This window comes from Puma concolor, chromosome D1, assembly GCF_028749965.1.
Source record: "Puma concolor isolate L17-30 chromosome D1, mPumCon1.1.hap2, whole genome shotgun sequence".
Lineage (NCBI taxonomy): Eukaryota > Metazoa > Chordata > Mammalia > Carnivora > Felidae > Puma > Puma concolor.
In genome coordinates, this window is record NC_141676.1 from 10,748,622 (window position 1) to 10,765,884 (window position 17,263).

General features: G+C 45.5%; 1 protein-coding gene across 3 annotated transcripts; it reads right to left on the bottom strand.

Moving 5' to 3' along the window:
* Positions 1–200: 200 nt before the first annotated feature.
* On the bottom strand, positions 201–13,795 carry MS4A1 (membrane spanning 4-domains A1). 3 transcript variants are annotated; one of them, XR_015240797.1, is made up of 8 exons: positions 13,616–13,793; positions 7,330–7,504; positions 6,791–6,910; positions 5,555–5,611; positions 3,811–4,050; positions 2,935–3,036; positions 1,538–2,064; positions 201–1,501 (listed from the first exon to the last, which is right to left on the bottom strand). XR_015240797.1 is itself a non-coding variant. In XM_025915699.2 (7 exons), the coding sequence occupies exons 2-7, from the start codon at positions 7,486–7,488 to the stop codon at positions 1,846–1,848; spliced, it is 897 nt and encodes a 298-aa protein (XP_025771484.1). In that variant the 5' UTR covers positions 7,489–7,504; positions 13,616–13,793; the 3' UTR covers positions 201–1,845. The 3 variants fall into 3 exon arrangements, 2 of the variants coding, with proteins under 2 accessions (XP_025771484.1, XP_025771485.1); XM_025915699.2 differs by having other exon boundaries at positions 201–2,064; XM_025915700.2 differs by lacking the exon at positions 5,555–5,611 and having other exon boundaries at positions 201–2,064; positions 13,616–13,795.
* Between the last annotated feature and the right edge of the window lie 3,468 nt (positions 13,796–17,263).

A 17,263-nucleotide genomic window follows, 5' to 3' on the forward strand; every position in this document is an offset into this window, starting at 1 on the left:
CTTTCTGTCTCAAAAATAAAAATAAATACTTAAAAAAAAAAAAGAATACACTGATATACATAGCTGATGTCCTGACATCCCACAGTTCAAACCCGTATTGGGATTATGTGAATATAAACTTAAGGCTATAGGAGCCTCCCTTGTGGTCTGACGTTACAAGAATAGAGAAGACTGGGAAAACACTGTGTTGGAATCATCTGTTTCAGACAAGAACACAAATATAGTTTTATTTATTTAAGGCTAATTTTCAGGACTTTACATATAGAGATGTTTCATCTCTTTTTTTTTTTTTTTTTCTAAGCACAGGAAAGACCTCTCGGTGGTCCCTAACAAAGTAGAAATATCACAAGGCATGGAAATTGCTTTGACTGTTGACCTGCCAGAATCTGGCAGGGTTTATCATATAGAAAATGCCCAAATGTAATTGATAGATTATAAACATTCTTCCTATGTAGGGTACTAGTATCTCTGAATATGAACAGGAATTGAGAAGTAGGGTAGCGATTGCCTGAGATTTGGCATTGTAACTAATTACATTATTTTCAAACATGATCTTTTTTGAGAATGTCCATAGTACTTAGTGTCTGCATTATGTAACCTAACAACCAAGTATATATTAATGATGTGAGTAGTTTGCCAAATGTTGTGAATGTCTGTGTTTTTTATCCCTGAGAAGCAAAACTTGATTTCTGACTCTTCTGTGTCTCTCCGAACACCTATTTTATGCTGATCAGAGAGTAGGTGCTTATTAAAACCTGTTGACTTTGCTCAGGTGGTTTATACAGGCTGTTTGGTTATTTAAAACATTTTAGGATTAGAGTAGGAAGATATGGGTACAAAAGAAGGCTCTCAAAACTGCTAGCTGTGACCATTAGCAAATTACCTTTACTTATTTTTAAGTTACTTAGTCTCTTTGAATCATTTGTAAAATATGGATAGGGATTTTTTTTTTCTTGATGATGGAAGATCAAATGTAATTATTTGATAAACTACTCTGTGAAATGGAAATTACAAATACAACCGTTGATTATCATTTAAGATGTGGGTACTCATTATGGCATCTTCTTTGATTCTTTCTTCTCTTGCCTAAAGGCTGAAAGTAGGTAGACAGTGCAACCAAGAGCCTAGAGCAGGAGTTAGGGAAAGTTAAGACAGATACAGACATGCCCATTTATAAGCTGCGCTGTTTGTATGAAGAAAGAGCTGGGTGTTGGCCACTAAGAAGTTCCCTGGTGGGGTGTAGGCACTCTAAGAGTGTACCACAGTGTCAGCCCCGTAGAAAGATAGCTGGACTAGTTCCTTATCTCACCTCCCTACCATTACTTTTTACTCTCTTTAGGACAGTGGTGCACAAGGGACTCCACAACATACGTAGATGTGGAACGAATTAAAGGAAGTGTAGGGATGGCCTGCACAGTGGTTTATCTTTTTCATCAGGGGCAGAGTCTCTCTGTTGCAGAGGGACGAGGTGGAACCTCTACTCCGACCGCTACTGCAAAGCCTCACCCGGGAAGGAGGCCGGTGAGCACTGCAAAGCCTCACCCGGGAAGGAGGCCGGTGAGCACTGCCGAGGTGCAGCCCTTGCTCTGCCTTGTTTGAATTTCAGTAAGCTGCCCCAGACAGGAAACGTGCCGACATAGTCGCCTGCCATGGCTGGATTCTCTGCGTGAGAGAGCGAGCGAGCGCGAGCGAGTGCCAGTGAGCTGTGGTCACTCCGTGCGAAGGCCAGAGAGACATGTGGAGGGTGCCTGCAGAGGGCCTCAGGAAATGAGGGTGAATACGTCTCTTGGAAGCTGTGAACACTAATGCCTAAGAAAAGGAAACAGAAGACAGAAAAAGAATAGTTTAAGGAATGCTATCGTTTTCTATCGGTGAAGGTTCCTGGTCTTGAGGAGGTTCCGGAAAGTTCATTTCCGTTTCCTCCTCCTCTTCTTGGACTGGAATGATTTCAATGTCTTCTTCATTCTTTGGTTGGGAAGATACTTCAGTCAGCTCGACCGCTTCTTCTGTTATTTCAACTAGCTGTTCTTTTTTTTCTTCGGCAGCTAGCAGGACAACTACATCCTGGAATACAAAATTAAACAAGCGTTTCTAGACCTTTACTTTTGGTGCATTTGTCAGCAGTGTCTGTGAATGTCTATCAAAGACCTTCTGTTTTCTGTGCCGTTTATGCTTTTTCCTATATGCCTCCAGATACCAGGACTGATTTCCCACGTGCCCAGATCCTCACCAAATCACCCATCAAAGCTCATCTGCAAGATCAGCAGATATTTGCCACTTTGCCTGGAATGATCACACAGTATTTTGGGAAAGAACGCTGCAGTAATGGGCGAATTTAGATTCGAGTTTTGATTTGCCTTTTATTGCCTATAACCTTGGGAAGGTAATTTTCTCTCTAGTCCTGTTTTTCTCATCTGCAAAATGAAGGACTTGTGACAGTCTCTCGGTTGTATCGTGAATCTAACATTCTGTGGTTCTGAAGCAGTTGATGCAGCTCTGTCACGGGGATATTCGTATCTCCCAATTGTGGAGCCTCTTTGACCCATAGTTTTGGAAGTGGGATCTGATGAAAGGGTGGCGGTGGGGCGGGGTGGGGAGGGGAATGCTGGGAAATGAAGTGGACGATCTGTCCGGCTTCTGCACGTTACATGTGGGATCACGAAATCAAGATGGACGCCTGGAGCGGGGCAGAGCTGAAGGCTCGTGAGCACACGTACTGCAGGGCTGTATCCTCTGTCTAACCTTTAGACTGGCTTCAAATTTCAAGACACTTTTTCCTCATTATTGGTATTCTCTGCTTTCCAGAAATCTGCCTAGACCATTTTTCATGAAGCTCCTAGTCTCAAAGTTACGTCAGATTACATTCTCCAGAAATGAGTTTTTGTAGACGTGATTTCCTAGAGGGGCTTAGTGGACAGGATGGCTACTACTCACAGCTTTAGGTTTGGAGCACAGTTTTTTCCATTCATTCTCAACAATGCCAGCTGTCACAAGTTTCTGGAATAAGGTAAAGACCACCATCACGGCAAAAATGCTCTGAGGAACGACAGAAAAAGTGAAGGCAAGAATGTGATAACAGCTTAAAGAATATGGTTGGTACTCAGTAAATGACTCTTGGCTACAATTAAATGATTAAAAGATCAGTTCTGTAGAAGATGGGTTCGTTAGAAGATGAATTCTATAGGTGAGTAATGACCAACTGTAAACACTACTAGTTATCTTCATAACCCCGACCCTTAGCACAGCTGCCTTCACAGACGGTTAATGCATGTTGCTGATAGGAAATAAGGTAGCAGCAATTAGTTGAAGAATCAATTCTATGTAGGAAAAATTAATCAGTGACTCCCAAATTAAGTTGTATCCAGCTTTAGGTGTTATGGTGTCACAACCAAGGAAACCTGTCTATACTCGGGAGATGCATTTTCCCCTTCCGAGTCTCCACTAAAAACTCACTGAGGCAAAAGGTGTTCATAAAACTTAGGTGCTTCTTCAATGTTCACCTTAATCGTGCTAATAAATGTTAACCGATACTAATGTAAAAATGTTAAACAAACACATAGCACCTTCTGTGTACCAGTTCTAAATGTTTTTGTATATGTTAACTTACTGCTCAGAACAGCCCTGTGAGGTAAGTACTGGTACTTTCCCCATTTTACAGTTGAAGAAACTGAGGCAGAATGTGGTTAAAATTCTTGCCCCAAAGCCAGATAGGCAGTAAGTAGCAGATGTAGCCAGTCTGGATCCAGAGTTGGCACTCGTAACAAAAATGCCAGACTTCTTTCCTGAGAAGAAATCCAGTCTCACACTTACCAAGAAAACAGATCGTATGCTGTCACAATATTTTATAGACAGAGAGTTTTTCTCAGAGGGCTTACTCTCTGGTTGACAGGTGTGGATGTCAATATATGGCTTGGGACTTTTAAGAAGATTCAGATTCTCCATTTTAAAAAAATGGGAAATTGCAATATTAAATATGTCCATGATCAAAAGAATCATTCCAGAAATAGCAGCAAAGAGGCTCAGTGAGTTCATTATCATTTTCCCTTTGACCTGAAATGGAGACATAAAGACATGTTAATGGGGTTTGATTTCATTTGGAGAATACCAGGTAGGAAGGAATTCCAGATCCCATTCCTCCCATTCATAAAGGCACTGCACCCAAATCATCCTAAGCCACACTTCTCTCAGTGGTTTTTAATGTCCTTGTCACCATAAAATGAAAACCTTCATCTCTCATTCCTGTTCCTTCCTCAGTCTTCCTCATCTCATTTTACCCTGTCACATCCAATCAGTTTATCAAGAGAAAATTTTAGGAATACTCCTAAATTCTTCTATTTTGCATCCTTGCAGTTCCTTTCACTGCCCCTACCGCCACGCTGGTGGCATTCGGTAAATACTGGCTAAGTGAAGATAAATAGTCTTCAGCTTATATATGTCTGCATTAGAAGGTAGAGGGAAGAAAGGGAAGGAGGTTCTTGCATCACCATGAAGTGGGTGTAGGGAGGGAAAGCGCAGATAGAGCCCTCTGGGTCTCTACCATCAAGTGGAAACTAACAGTAGCAAGAACACCACCACCTACTCCCTATTGACATGGGTTGCAATCAGCCTCAGTCTACCATCTTCCAAAACATAATTAGGTCCGATGCCTCGGGGTAGCACCGGTGAAGGGTGTCAGAATGAGTTCTACCTGCAGGGATAATAGAAGGTCAAACCAGGAAAATATAAGTGACAGGTACCATAATAGTATGGGATTATTGATGGTTATTTTAAGACCTATATAGTTCATCCCTGGCTGTAGGACCTACAGATTGCAAGTCAGTAGGACTTGCTGTATCTGGAGAATAAAAACAACTTGATCTTCCTAAATATTTTTTTTTCTTCAAAAACTGAATTTAGCAGACCACCTCTTGAGAGGAGCCATTTCAATCCACTCCATCCGTCACTGGCTTTGGAAGTGCCACAAGTCAGCAATAGCTTATTAGTAAGTATAAAAAACTTGGGGGAGGAAACTTGCTGGTAAGCTCATGACCTGGGTGTAAGTGTGTTGGGAGGGTTATAGGACAAGACCCTCTGTAGCTCCTTATATAGCCCCTGAAGCACCTGCGTGTATGTTACTCCATTACATACTCATGACCATATGGTAGCACCATTTTATAGAGGTACGGAGGGGCAAACTGACTTGCTCAAAGTTAACGAGGATTGAGTTAATCACGGTATTGATTAGAGTTTTCCTAAACGGTGGTCTGAGAGAAAGTACACGGCTTTCAAAGAGACCTGTTAGTCTCACACATTTAACATTCATAAGACCATAAGCACGTGGCTGTTCTTTGGTCTGCCTTTAATTCTGTTTCCGCGGACATAATTCAGGTAGGCCTCATTTCCAAGTTTTTCATGAATAAAATCACAACAGCTTTCTAGAGAATCTTTTGCCTTTTGGGGTTGAGAGAGAACTCAGTGCTACTGTGATTCCAAAGGTGTGTAAGGGTTTTTGTTTTCAACTGAGAAAGTAGGCATTTCTCGGATGCGTGGGGAAGAAGGACATACGATTACTTGCCAAACTTTTCCTGGGGTTTTTCTCCGCTGCTACCAGGAGTGATCCAGAAATGATATACTGTGAAAAGAGAGGTGGTGGGTGGGGAAGGTATGGGATAGATGGGAGAGGAAGCAGACAGGGAGGGAGGCAGAGAGGGAGATGGCTTTTAACATGGAGAACTGGTTGTTAAAAAGGTATCCACATTTCCAACCACTTTCACCAAACTGTCCAGCCATTTTTGCAGTATTCATTCATTTTTCAGCAGTCATAGTTCTCCTTTTTGCATGCTCAGCTATATTCAGCTGATGCCTTTTATGCAACTAACTGGGGAGCTGCGACCAGGAATATAGTAAGACCAGAGGCAGAACACAAGTTTTTGTGCCAACGAATACTACTAACACTGTGAATTTAAAAGCTTTATTTTTAGTTTCTCTCTTTTCTAAGTTTGTGGAATTTCTCTTTGGAGTTCACAGTGATTTCACTGATTGTGATGCCAGGGAAGAATGAATCAAGGTGGCCTGAGTGCCACGGGCACACGCCATTAAAACGTTTGCTGCTACAGGAATTGATGGTGATCATTTCCCATCTTCCTTGTTCAGGCTATGAAATGGAGGGGACGCTTGCTCTCATCCATCTCTCTTTGTTTTGAACATCTCAGTCCTGGGCGTATCTTTCTGGTAGTAACTGTGAAAGTCTAATGGGGATGTAAACGTGACTCCTCTGTACCACACCCAGACACGGTTAGAAAACATGTACACGAAACAGTCATGAGGATTGCTCATGACAGATTGCTGCTCTGCTGGTCAGCCAGAGGAGATTCATTTGCGATGGGACTGATGTCACCACCTGAGATAGTAGCTAAAGAGAATTGTAGGAAGAAGGAATAGGTGGGAGGAAATGGGATGCGCCTGCTCCTTCCTGCTTCTGGAAACACCCTGCCGCACAGTCCAGATGTTTAGTGCCCTTCTCACCCCTCTCCACATTGACTTTGGAGGGTCCTGCTTTGAGCGGTCTTCCTTCCCTGTGTAGATCCATGCAGGGCACCTCTTTCTGAATGTACATGAAGTGTGACCACTGACTCAGGGAGATTCATACTCGGTTCCGTCAGCCTCTCCTTCCACTAAATTACTGTCACCTCATAACCTATTTCCCAGCCACATACTTGCCTCATCACAGAAATAATCTAGCATGCTATTGTGGAGCTTTTAAACCTTTTTGTCTGCATCACTGCCCAAAGGGCTGTTAGTTGTTACTCACCATAATACCTCCCCAGAGAGGGTACCACACAGTCATACAGATGGGTGCGTAGACCTCCATGTGGATCATCAGGAGGCCACCTAGGGCCATGTGGAAGAGCCCGTTCATAATCTGGACAGCCTGGAGAGAGAATTAGGGGTCTGATGAGGAGCTCAAGTCATCATCAAGTCAGAAAGCAAAGGCTGGAAGCCCTGATTCCGGACTCGGGGCTGTGTAAAACGCCTAAAGGAAGTGGGGAAGGTGCCAAGATCTTTGTCTTGTTGCGATCCGCTTTCCTCACCACCTGGGGCATTTCCAAGGCAGATATGTCTGGGATGCTGGTGACAAACTGGGATGGGAGACCCCTAAATATGCAGACCGCAAAATCAAAAGGAGACATAAGATCACCGTGACAACTTCTCTGTACATCCCTGATTTGGCACGCTGTGTCCGACATAAAGGACACCCCACGTTGGATTGCATCCTGTACCTGGCCTATAGCCTCTGCTTGTCTAGGCCAGAGAGTCTCGCTGATATGGAACGGAGCACAGTTGACTTACCCCCAGTGGCTTAGATTCCTTCATGAAGAAGTTTTGTGTAGGGCCCACCACCGAAGGCATCTTTTTGGGAATTATTTTTTGAACAGGATTCATGGCAGTCGGACCTTTCATAGCATCTGCTGGGAGAGTTCCACTCATTGAATTTCTGGGTGTCGCCATTTCACCCTCAGAACTCCTAAAAATAAATAATAAAACGGGGGAGAGAGAGAATAGGATTTTCAGCGGTCTTTTGTCTCATGCATTGGCATACTTTTCCCTGAGTGTCGTTGAGGATAGACATGGACTTTTCCCAGTGGCTTTGGGTCTGAGGCAAAGCCTACTACTATGTTCTAGCATCTCAGGCAAGGACATAGGGCCCCTGGAAATCCTGCCGGTATTCTTGACAACAATGTTTGGGGCATACTTTATCATGGAAGAGAACACCATGCTCATGTGTCCACATGTCCTGTTTGTTTCTCATCCCTGAATGCTTTTCTTACGCTCTCATATTGGACAGTGTATTTTGTATTGACTTTTCCTTGTCCTTTTGCTTCTCTGCCTTTGTCCATTGTGATGGGCCAGAGGCATCATGAGAGATAAGTGTCTGACTTCGGCTCAGGTCATGATCTCGCGGTTCATGAGTTCGAGCCCCTCTCTGCCCCTCCCCCACTCGTGCTCTGTCTCTGTCTCTCTCTCTTTAACATTAAATTTAACATAACATTAAATTTAAAACATTTTAAAACATTAAATTTAACATAATGTCTCTTTAACATTAAAAATGTTAGAGAGAGAGGGAGAGTCAGATGAGGACCGTCCTTAGTCAGCAGAGGCCGATTCTAGTCTTCCTTTACCACCAACTCTGCAACCTTGAGTAATCACTTTAAGGAGGTTCTCAGAGGTTGTATGTAAGACTGGCCTCCTGACACGGGTTGCCTAGGTTTAAATCAAATTCTATTTGCGGTGAAACTACAGGAAAATTCTTTAAACTCTGGGCCTTATGCTTTTCAGCTGTAAGATGGGAATAATAATTCTTGTCTTATGGTATAGGGTTTCTGTAAGACTCAAATGGACTGATGAGCTGTGTGTGGCTGGTGTCTTCATTTAGGTATATCTCAAATGTCAGCCTCTCAGAAAAGCCTTCCCCAAATCCTCGGTCCACAGCGCAGTCTTTTTCACAGCACCCGTTTTATTTGTGTACGTGGCCCATATCACTGCAGGGAATTACCTTGATTATCTGCTTGCTTGTTTACGGTCAGTCTCTTCCCACTAGAATATAAATTCCTTCAAAGCAGAGACTTTATCTGTCTTGTTCAGTATCTAAATGGTACCTGGATTGAATAGTTTCTTAATATTACTGAGGAAATAAATGTATGTAAAGCACCCATGTCTGAATAATTATTGCCTGTTTTTGTCGCTATTCTTGTTTTTACTATCATTACCTCAGTAGGCATTAGTTTCTATATTTTTCCCCATTGGAAAAATGAGAACAACGTCCCTGTCACAGACATGTTGTGAGAAAGAAGTTCAGACGTGAAAATGCCTCCTACATGGGGAGAAAGGAGCAAGTGCTGTTTGTTCTTAGAATTCATGCTTTATTCATTTCTGAAGTTAGATGGTGATTATTACTGAGACCCTTTCCAGCTCTCATGTTTTAAGACTGCCCAGTTTTCTTCATCTTGTGCTTCGTCTTGGAATTTATGTTTGCGTCAGCTACTTTCGTGAATTCTATCGGGTCTTTCCTGGGCCCTGGAACTCTCCTTAGAGATGCACCTTTGGTCTCGTCCTTGTTGGCTGTCAGTCACGTAAGGAGCCTTGGAGACAAAGACTGTCTGTCCAGCTTGCTTATCGTACTGAAGTCACACCAAGCCTGGCACTGTGGTATAGGACAGGTCCTTGGGAGTCACCCAGGCCTTACGTTTGCACCCAGTGTGTGGTTACAAAGAGATTTCGCATCCTCAGTTCATTGAAGCCTCACAGAGTAGACAAGGGATGAACTGTTGCTTTCATTTTGTAGAAAAGGTGGTAAAGGCACAGAATAGTTAGTCCCTTGTTCCCAGTTACATGACTACTGGAGATCGAAAGTGAGGGCTTGGACCTCTCCAACGAGGCATCTATGACTGCTTTGTCTGCGTGCAGACCAGGGGTCAGCCTTTCACTTATGAACCTCTCCCTACTTCAGGTGGATGTGCTGTTTGGATGACTACTATAAAGCAATTGAAAACAGACTCCCTGTCAGGAGGACAGAGGAGACTTCGGCTGGGTGCTCTGCACTTGATTTCACCCCACCTGCCGATTACCAGATGTCGTGCGGTCTTGGAGGTCTCGGTGCTTTGCACCACAAACCACACCCAACAAGATGACTGACAAAAAGGAGTGTACCAAGGTAGGCCTCTAAGGAGCCTCCAGATTGATTCTGGCCAGCAGGCAGAACTTTGGGAGCTGGTCAGAAGCTCAGAAACCATTGTGGCCATTTGATAAATGAGGAAACTGTGGCCCAGGGATGGGCCGCGCCTCGTCACAGACCTTGCACCTGGTGACAGAGCCGACCAGAAGGCAGTCACCGCGGCTCTGAGGCCGGTGCTCTCTCTGCGGCCCCACAGCCAGACCATGTCGTGTAGTTGTTTATGGAGCATCCTCTATGTGCCGGGGTTACCGCACATCTAGTTCCAGGTCGCCCAACACCTGTCTTACCCAGAAGGCATCTTGTCTTTTTTTGCAGGTGTGGAAATGCAGGTGCAGAGGGGTTGGTTCGTTTCCCCATTTGTAGGAAGGGAATGGGCTGGGAGTCACCACATTCCTCTCCAGGGGGCTCATTTTAGCGAGGACAACTTAAAGAGCAAAGGTCATCAATTATCTGGACAGAAGGAAATGATGGGACTAGTGTGGTTTGAATTTCTCCTTATTTTTCAGCTGCCTGAGGCTGTGTCACTGTTACTGGTGAGATAAACCTCTTAACGTAAGCAAGTTCTGCTGCGGCTGTATCTGTAATGGCTAATGGCAGTAATGACCACTGGGGGGAAATATTTTATTTCACTGGTAAAAATGTGCCTGGGTGGCTCAGTCGGTTAAGCGTCTGACTTCAGCTCAGGTCATCATCTCACAGTTCGTGAGTTCAAGCCCCTCATCGGGTTCTCTGCTGTCAGTGTGGAGCCTGCTGCGGAACCTCTGTCTTTCCCCCCTTCGCTCTCTGCCCTTCTCCCATTTGTACTCTCTGTCTCTCCCAAAATAAATAAATAAACTTAAAAAAATGATGTCTCATTATGGCAACTGTACTCCTCTGAAGGCTTCAACACATATTACTGTAAAATAGTTTATAAACACAAACATACCCATCATTTTGTATGGAAATAAGCTTTCTAAAATATGTACATATTTCAATGCCAGGGCATTGTCGACCAGGAACTGAAAATTTTCATTGTATGGGAATACGTAAAATTAGACCACATACTCCCAAGGATATTGTAGATTCCCGCAGCTTTGCCCTCTGGTTGTTTCTTAATTGTTCACGGTGATTTAAAACTGTGCCCGGCACACAGCTCTGCTCAAAGCCCGGTTCGTACATCCGCAGGGGTGACTGAGCACATTGGCCAAAATGTGGTAACAGCAGGATTTTGTGCTCACTAAACTATATCACCCTCAGGGCTTGGTTTATCTGACACTGCCTCACTCTATTACAGCGACTTCTGCAAATCTCTTCTGGTTTTTCAAAGGCACCACTGTTTCTGGGTGCATCCACTGCAGGACAGTCTCACAGCCTGTATGGGTTTGGGTTTGAATAATGACTGTTTAGGTCCAGTAATTACATCACTTAATGAGAAGTTCAAAGCTGCCTAGCTTTCGTTACCTCCACTTCCTCCCCTGCCACTCAAAATAGTTCTGTGTTTCTGCCCTTTCTGGTCCTGTGCACTGAGCTCTGAGGAGGAATGTTCTTGCTTCCATTCCCTCTGCCTGGGCTCCTCACCCCCTCTCCAGCCCCCCTCCTTCCTCCAGGATGGCAGCCACTCAAGGCAAGCGGGTCTTGTGTCTTCAGTCCGTGTGCACTCGCGTGCCACAGAAAGTGCTAGTCCCAGCTCTGGGGCCTGCCACGTCTGTGACCTCGCTGCTCAAAGTACTGTCTGAGAACGTGGGAGAATTTGCAATTTATAATATAGTAAAAGCTCAGAGGATAACTGTGTCTTTTGTAGGACTGAGATGTACCACAGCATCCCCATTCCCAAAGCCCCTTCCTTTCATCCAGCAGCCACTGCCCAGGCCCCCCTCTGTCATCCCCGGCGTCTTCAGAGCCCTTCCACTCTGTCCCTCCACTTCTTCCCCACCTGTCCCCTCTGGGGGCCTCGCAGCAGGTGGGCGGAGCCACTGGGCTGAGGCCGCTTTGTGCAAGGACTGCCCTGCAGAGTCAGCGGCCTTTCCTCAGGCGTGAGCACTCAGATGGCTTTATTTCTGTCCCCCTGGCACCCAGGTTCCAAGAGCTGGAGCCGCGGTTCTCTCCAGCCCCTTTACCTCCACGCCCAGTCAGGGCCCAGGTCCTGCTGCTTCTTCCTCTGTAAGGTGTCTTCTCTTGCATGCGGACCATTTTCTACCTCCAGTGTCACCCCCTGAGTTTCTCATTTCCTCCACTGGTTGAGCACAAAAATTGTACTCTTCTGCCTTCAGTCTTGCTCTCGTCTAATCCATCCTCCACAGGGGCGGCTAGAGCAGGCCCGAATCACTGCTTTAAGTCCTGCTCGACCTGAGCTTCAGCTCTTTGTCTAGTCTGTCTTGGCCTCCTGGGAAAACCTGCGCCTGGCCCCCCCACCCAATGGCCTTCACGGAGCATCTCGGCGTCCCATTCGGAAGCCACACCGCACCGCTCCCTGCTGGACCGCTGGTCTGGAGGTATCTTCCTCTCTCTTCCCTCTCTGCTTTGAAATGCTCCCCTCCTGCCCCCTTCGCGGTCTCCCCATTAGACATTCACATCCTTGGGACTGTTCCCGGCACGGACTCCTTCAAAGGCCCCAGCTCTCTGTATTCCTTACTTGTCCTCAGCTGTTTTCTCCTCTAACTGGGGGTATGTTCCCCACGGGCTGTCCTGCTAGGGTTACGTGGAGAACCTGCTTTCCATGTACTACGGGCTCGATAGATGTTAAACCGAACGACTTCCTCAGCGAAGATTCCCACGTGAGCCCGCAGGATGTTGGACCAAAGGGTGGTCATTTCACCTCACCTGATGATCAGTGACATCAGGCCATTTTGTGGAAAACAGGGAAAGGCGGTCACATTATATACTGGTTCAGGAAACAATTATGACATGGCTAAAGCTCATCTTTGTTGCCCTTCATTAGATCTTCCTCATCTGCAGTGCCCACTCTCACTGCAGGCTTCTGTGATGGATTTGAGGCGGGATCTGACGCTCCGTTTCATGTCCCCCACCCCCCCCCCCCCCGCCCCAGTCCTCCAGTCCTCTCCAGAACATGTTAGCCTGCGAGGTTTAACAACATTTGGGGTATTCACATTTAGCAGCATATCTTTGGAGACCAAATCATTCAAAGCAAGAGAAATGGAAATATTTTCATTATAACCACGGCTGATTATTTTCTTCTTCAGTGCCAGGTGGTTCTAAGAACCTTAGGATTTTAGCTCATTTAATCTTATGTAAAGCAGCGAGTGTTAACCGTCCGTCACCCCCATCTTGTGGGTGAGTAAAACCAGGGATGTAGAGGTTTGGTGACTTGCCTGTATCTATCAGAGGCCCCAGGCCTGCCCTGTGTCACTCACCTCCTGTGTACGTGGGACACCAGCAGTGGAAGTGAACCACTGTAGATACCTTATAGGCGGTGGAGCTCCGGTTGGAGCCCAGCAGATTGGTAACCACGCTCTCGTCTACGTGCTACAGTCTGCTGCTTTTGTTCGGGACACCCAGTTCACTGGCCAGCGTCTTTCTTGAGGGAGGGAGTGGTTCAGAAAGCGGGTGGGCAGCAAAGCCTGGTACCCCTCCTCAACTTGTGACACTGTCAGAAAACCCAACCGGGGAACGAGAAACTCGAGTCTCCAAAACCATCCTATGCTTTACGCGTCACTCCCTTTTAGTCTTTTTTTTTTTTTTTTAAGTTATTATTTATTGTGAGACAAAGAGAGTGTGCAGGAGGGGCAGAGAGAGAGAGAACCCCAAGCAGACTCCACACCGCCAGCGCAGAGTCCAACGCGGGGCTGGAGCCCACAAACCGTGAGCTCATGACCGAAGCCGAAATCAAGAGTTAGACGTTTAACCGACGGAGCCCCCCGGACGCCCCCTTTTTAGTCGCTTAAACAAAGCAAACTGGTTGCTTACCTGAGTGTCTGAGGCCTTAGGTCTCAAGGCTGACTCGGATGCTGGCTGCCGAGTTCACTTCCACTGCTGGTGTCCCACGTACACAGGAGGTGAGTGACATAGGGCAGGCCTGGGGCCTCTGATAGATACCAGGTGACAGGAAATCAGTGGCTTCTGCTACCTTGGCCTTTGCCCCAATCACTTTGGTTTAATGCACACATGCCAGAGCCAAAGGATATACAAAAAAGTTTCTGCCTTACCACGAGGTTTCACTTCTCGAAAAGGATCCCAGGGGACTGCCTGGCGTACTTTACGCTCCCCTAATTAGAAGAACTTTGCAGCCCCCACCCTGTAAGCAGGTGTGGACGGTGGGTCCCCAAGGGCAAGAAGGGCTCTAGAAACTCTCTACAGATGGGCTGCTAGGACTTTTACCTTTTTACTTCACTTTTAGGAGTGAGTGGGTGGGAAGAAGTCATCCAAGCAGAGAGATTCGGGAATCAGTAAGCCCGGTTGCTCGGGAGTATTGCAGGTATCCCTCTGCAACTGTTGTCCACGTTTGCCCGCACTTAGGGTCCTCGTGGGACCACGTATGTCTCGTGTGGGATTTACTAGAAATGGCCTAAAAAATATACTTTGGTATTGTAGAGCACAGACCCAGAAGCTTGAGGCAAGAGTTGCGTGTTTGGGGATACAAACTCAAGTAGCACTTTTACCTACAGACTCACTTTTCCCACCATCTTTCTGGTTCTCTTGCGTCGCCTCTCTCTTCAGTCTGGCCTGGAGCTGTGCTAGGGGTAGATCAAGTGAGGGATGGAAGAAGCCGGTGGCCAGGAAAGTGTGAACATTTGGGAAAGGAATTTTTGCCCAAAGGTTTCGTACCCCTTGCCTCCACCTATACAACCCCTATGTTCATGTTGTTGGATTTTTTTTTTTTTATTGCTTTTTAGTTTCCTTGTGCATCGCTTTATCTTATTAGGGAGTCAGGGCTGTAACTAAGCAATTGTTTGCCTTCATCTAGTGCTGAAAGAAGGCCGCACTCCTGCCAAATCTGAGTTAATTCCTATCTTCCCTCCATCTCTCCCTCCCTCTGTCCCTCTCTCTGTTCTCCTCCCTCTCCTCCTCTCTCCCTCCTCTCTTCTCTATTTCTCCTTCTCACTCTCTATTCTTTAAGATGGTTCAGACTGGAGGGTCATAAGCAATGGGCGGTAATCGTTCTGGAGTGGCTGGTCTGGGTGCAACATAAAAACAAACGACACCTCCCCACCACTGAAGCAGGTTGTCAGTGGAATGGGCTACCATTTGAATAGAGGACTTGCTGTCATCAGTGTCCACACGTGAAAGGCACGCAGTCACCTCCCATAAATTTCGTAGAAGGGAAGTGGGACCATAAGCTCCACCATCCATCTCAGATTCTGGTTGTGGGTCTGAGGATCCGCTGAACTGCTTGAACGGTCGGTGCCGGGGATGATCATTAACGTGACATCGGAGTTGTGGATGATGGGGAGGCGTGAGGCTGGAGTCCAGGATGGTGGGTGGTCACTGGAGCGCACCTTCATTTCAGTGAGCATGGAAACAGGGTCCGGGCTTGCTCACGTATGGCATCAGTGAGGCTCGGACTGGGTTTGCACAACCTGAATTCCACATCCTTTTCTCGTGTCGGCCCTGTTCTGCCCATGTCTGGCTTAGAGTGTTTGCTACCCTGTTCTTGGTGGCCAGTGAGATCAGTTAGGTGGCTCTATGATAAATAAACTTGAATTTGAAGTTTGAATAAATTTGAATTTGAATAAACTTGAATTTGATTCTGCATAAACAAACAAACTTTCACTTTACCTTTGCTAGTTTGGATTGATTGACCTTTCAGTGCTTGAGTGTGTCGACATCCCCACCACAGTTTGGATTTGCCGGTAGCACTTGCTCTATAATTTTTTTTCTCTCTGTAATGTTTGAGGATATTGGGTCTGCCACCCATTTAAAATCTCTCCCCCTCTGAATTCAACCTCCTGTCATTACCTAGTGGCTTTCTTATTTCTGATGATGGTCTCTCTCTTAAAGTCTACACACAAGTTTATTAACTAAACTTTAATTTAGTTCAGTTTGCCTTCCTTTTATCCCCCCACCTCCTAACACTCCTACTTTTTTTTTTTTTTTAATTCTTGGGACATTTTGCCTCTCCTATGAAAACTACATTCTACAGCACAATGATATCTGTCCTTGCCTCACTCAGTCAGCCTTACTACACGTCCCTTGAAAGCAGGGCCAGTTTTTCTGATTGTTGAGAGATTGTGGTTCTGTTTTGGTTCTTTCTCCCTCTCCAGATGATTATCACAATGCTCTCTCCAGTATCAGGAAGTAATATTATGGTGTGTTCCCCAAGACAAGGTGCTGCTCAGCAAGGCATCGGGGACCCCGAATTATCTGGTGTTGGAGGGTTTTGGTTTCAGAGAATTGGTAAGGGAGAAGCAGGGTTCCTGAGAGGCGAAACTAAAGATCTTACTGCAAATAGATCTTGGTTATGACTTGGAAAATGTCACTGTTGTGTTTGTAAATCACTGATACCAAAGGAAAACATAAATTCAAGTGCGTAAGAGCTTTGGAGTTTGTGAGGTCTTCCTTCTGATCCGAGAAACTACTTTATATTTTTAACAGGCAAATACTACTAGTTGAGCACCTACTTATATGCCAAGCAGTGTCCGTATAACACCTGTAGTATTGATTCCGTTTTAGGATTATGGAGACGAACATTCAGGAAATGAGGGAAACTGGCCCCGAGTCACATAAGTGATGAAATGTGACGTTGAGAAAGCAAGAAACCCTCAATTACAAATTTGAAAGAAATCCTGCCATTTACGACGCGATTTTTAAGTTCTAGGCTCTGGTTAAATTAGTTCACATTTCATTTAAAGCTCACGGCAACCCCATTAGGTAGGTATTACTGTTGCATTTTAGTCTAGGAATTCAAAGCTCACAAAGGTTAAGTAACTTGTTCAAGTCCTTAAGCTTTAAATGGCAAAACTAACACTGAGACCTGGATCTGACTTAAAAGCCCTTATGGTTAGGCGATGGTGTTCCCACCCTTAAATAGATCTCATATATCCACACATCTCAGCCTTACTCGGCTGCCGCGTAGTTTTCATCAGAACATGACTCCACTGGAAATAGATAATTTAAGTAAATAAAATGACTATTTTTCATCAGAATCTTGCTCCCCCGTCTCCTACCGTCACACATGTATGCATAGGCCTTTCTCCTTCCAGCTTATGGCAGAAACGAAAACCTGATAGTGTATTTCTTTGCATATGCTAAACGTTTTCTGTGCCAAAAGCAGCATAGGATGATGAGATTTGGAGTTTGGCGTCTTGATTCAAATCCTGGTTCTAAATCCTACTCCCTTTTGTAGTCTCAGAAAACTCAACCACTTTGAGCTTTGGTTCTCATGCTTAAGGGGCAGGCTCCACATAGCTCCCTCAGAGGGCTGTCCTGACAGGTGGAAAGACAGAGGGAAGATCCCCAGTACTTGGCGGATAGTGTCAGCGGAAGGAAATGCAGTGTAAGGCGGCCGTCTCTGCATGCAGCCTGGGAATCTCCCGGCGTCCTTGAGGCTCTTTCAGGGGGTCTGTGACCTCAAGATCGCTTTCATAATAATACTGAGACCTTAGTTCCCCTTTCCAC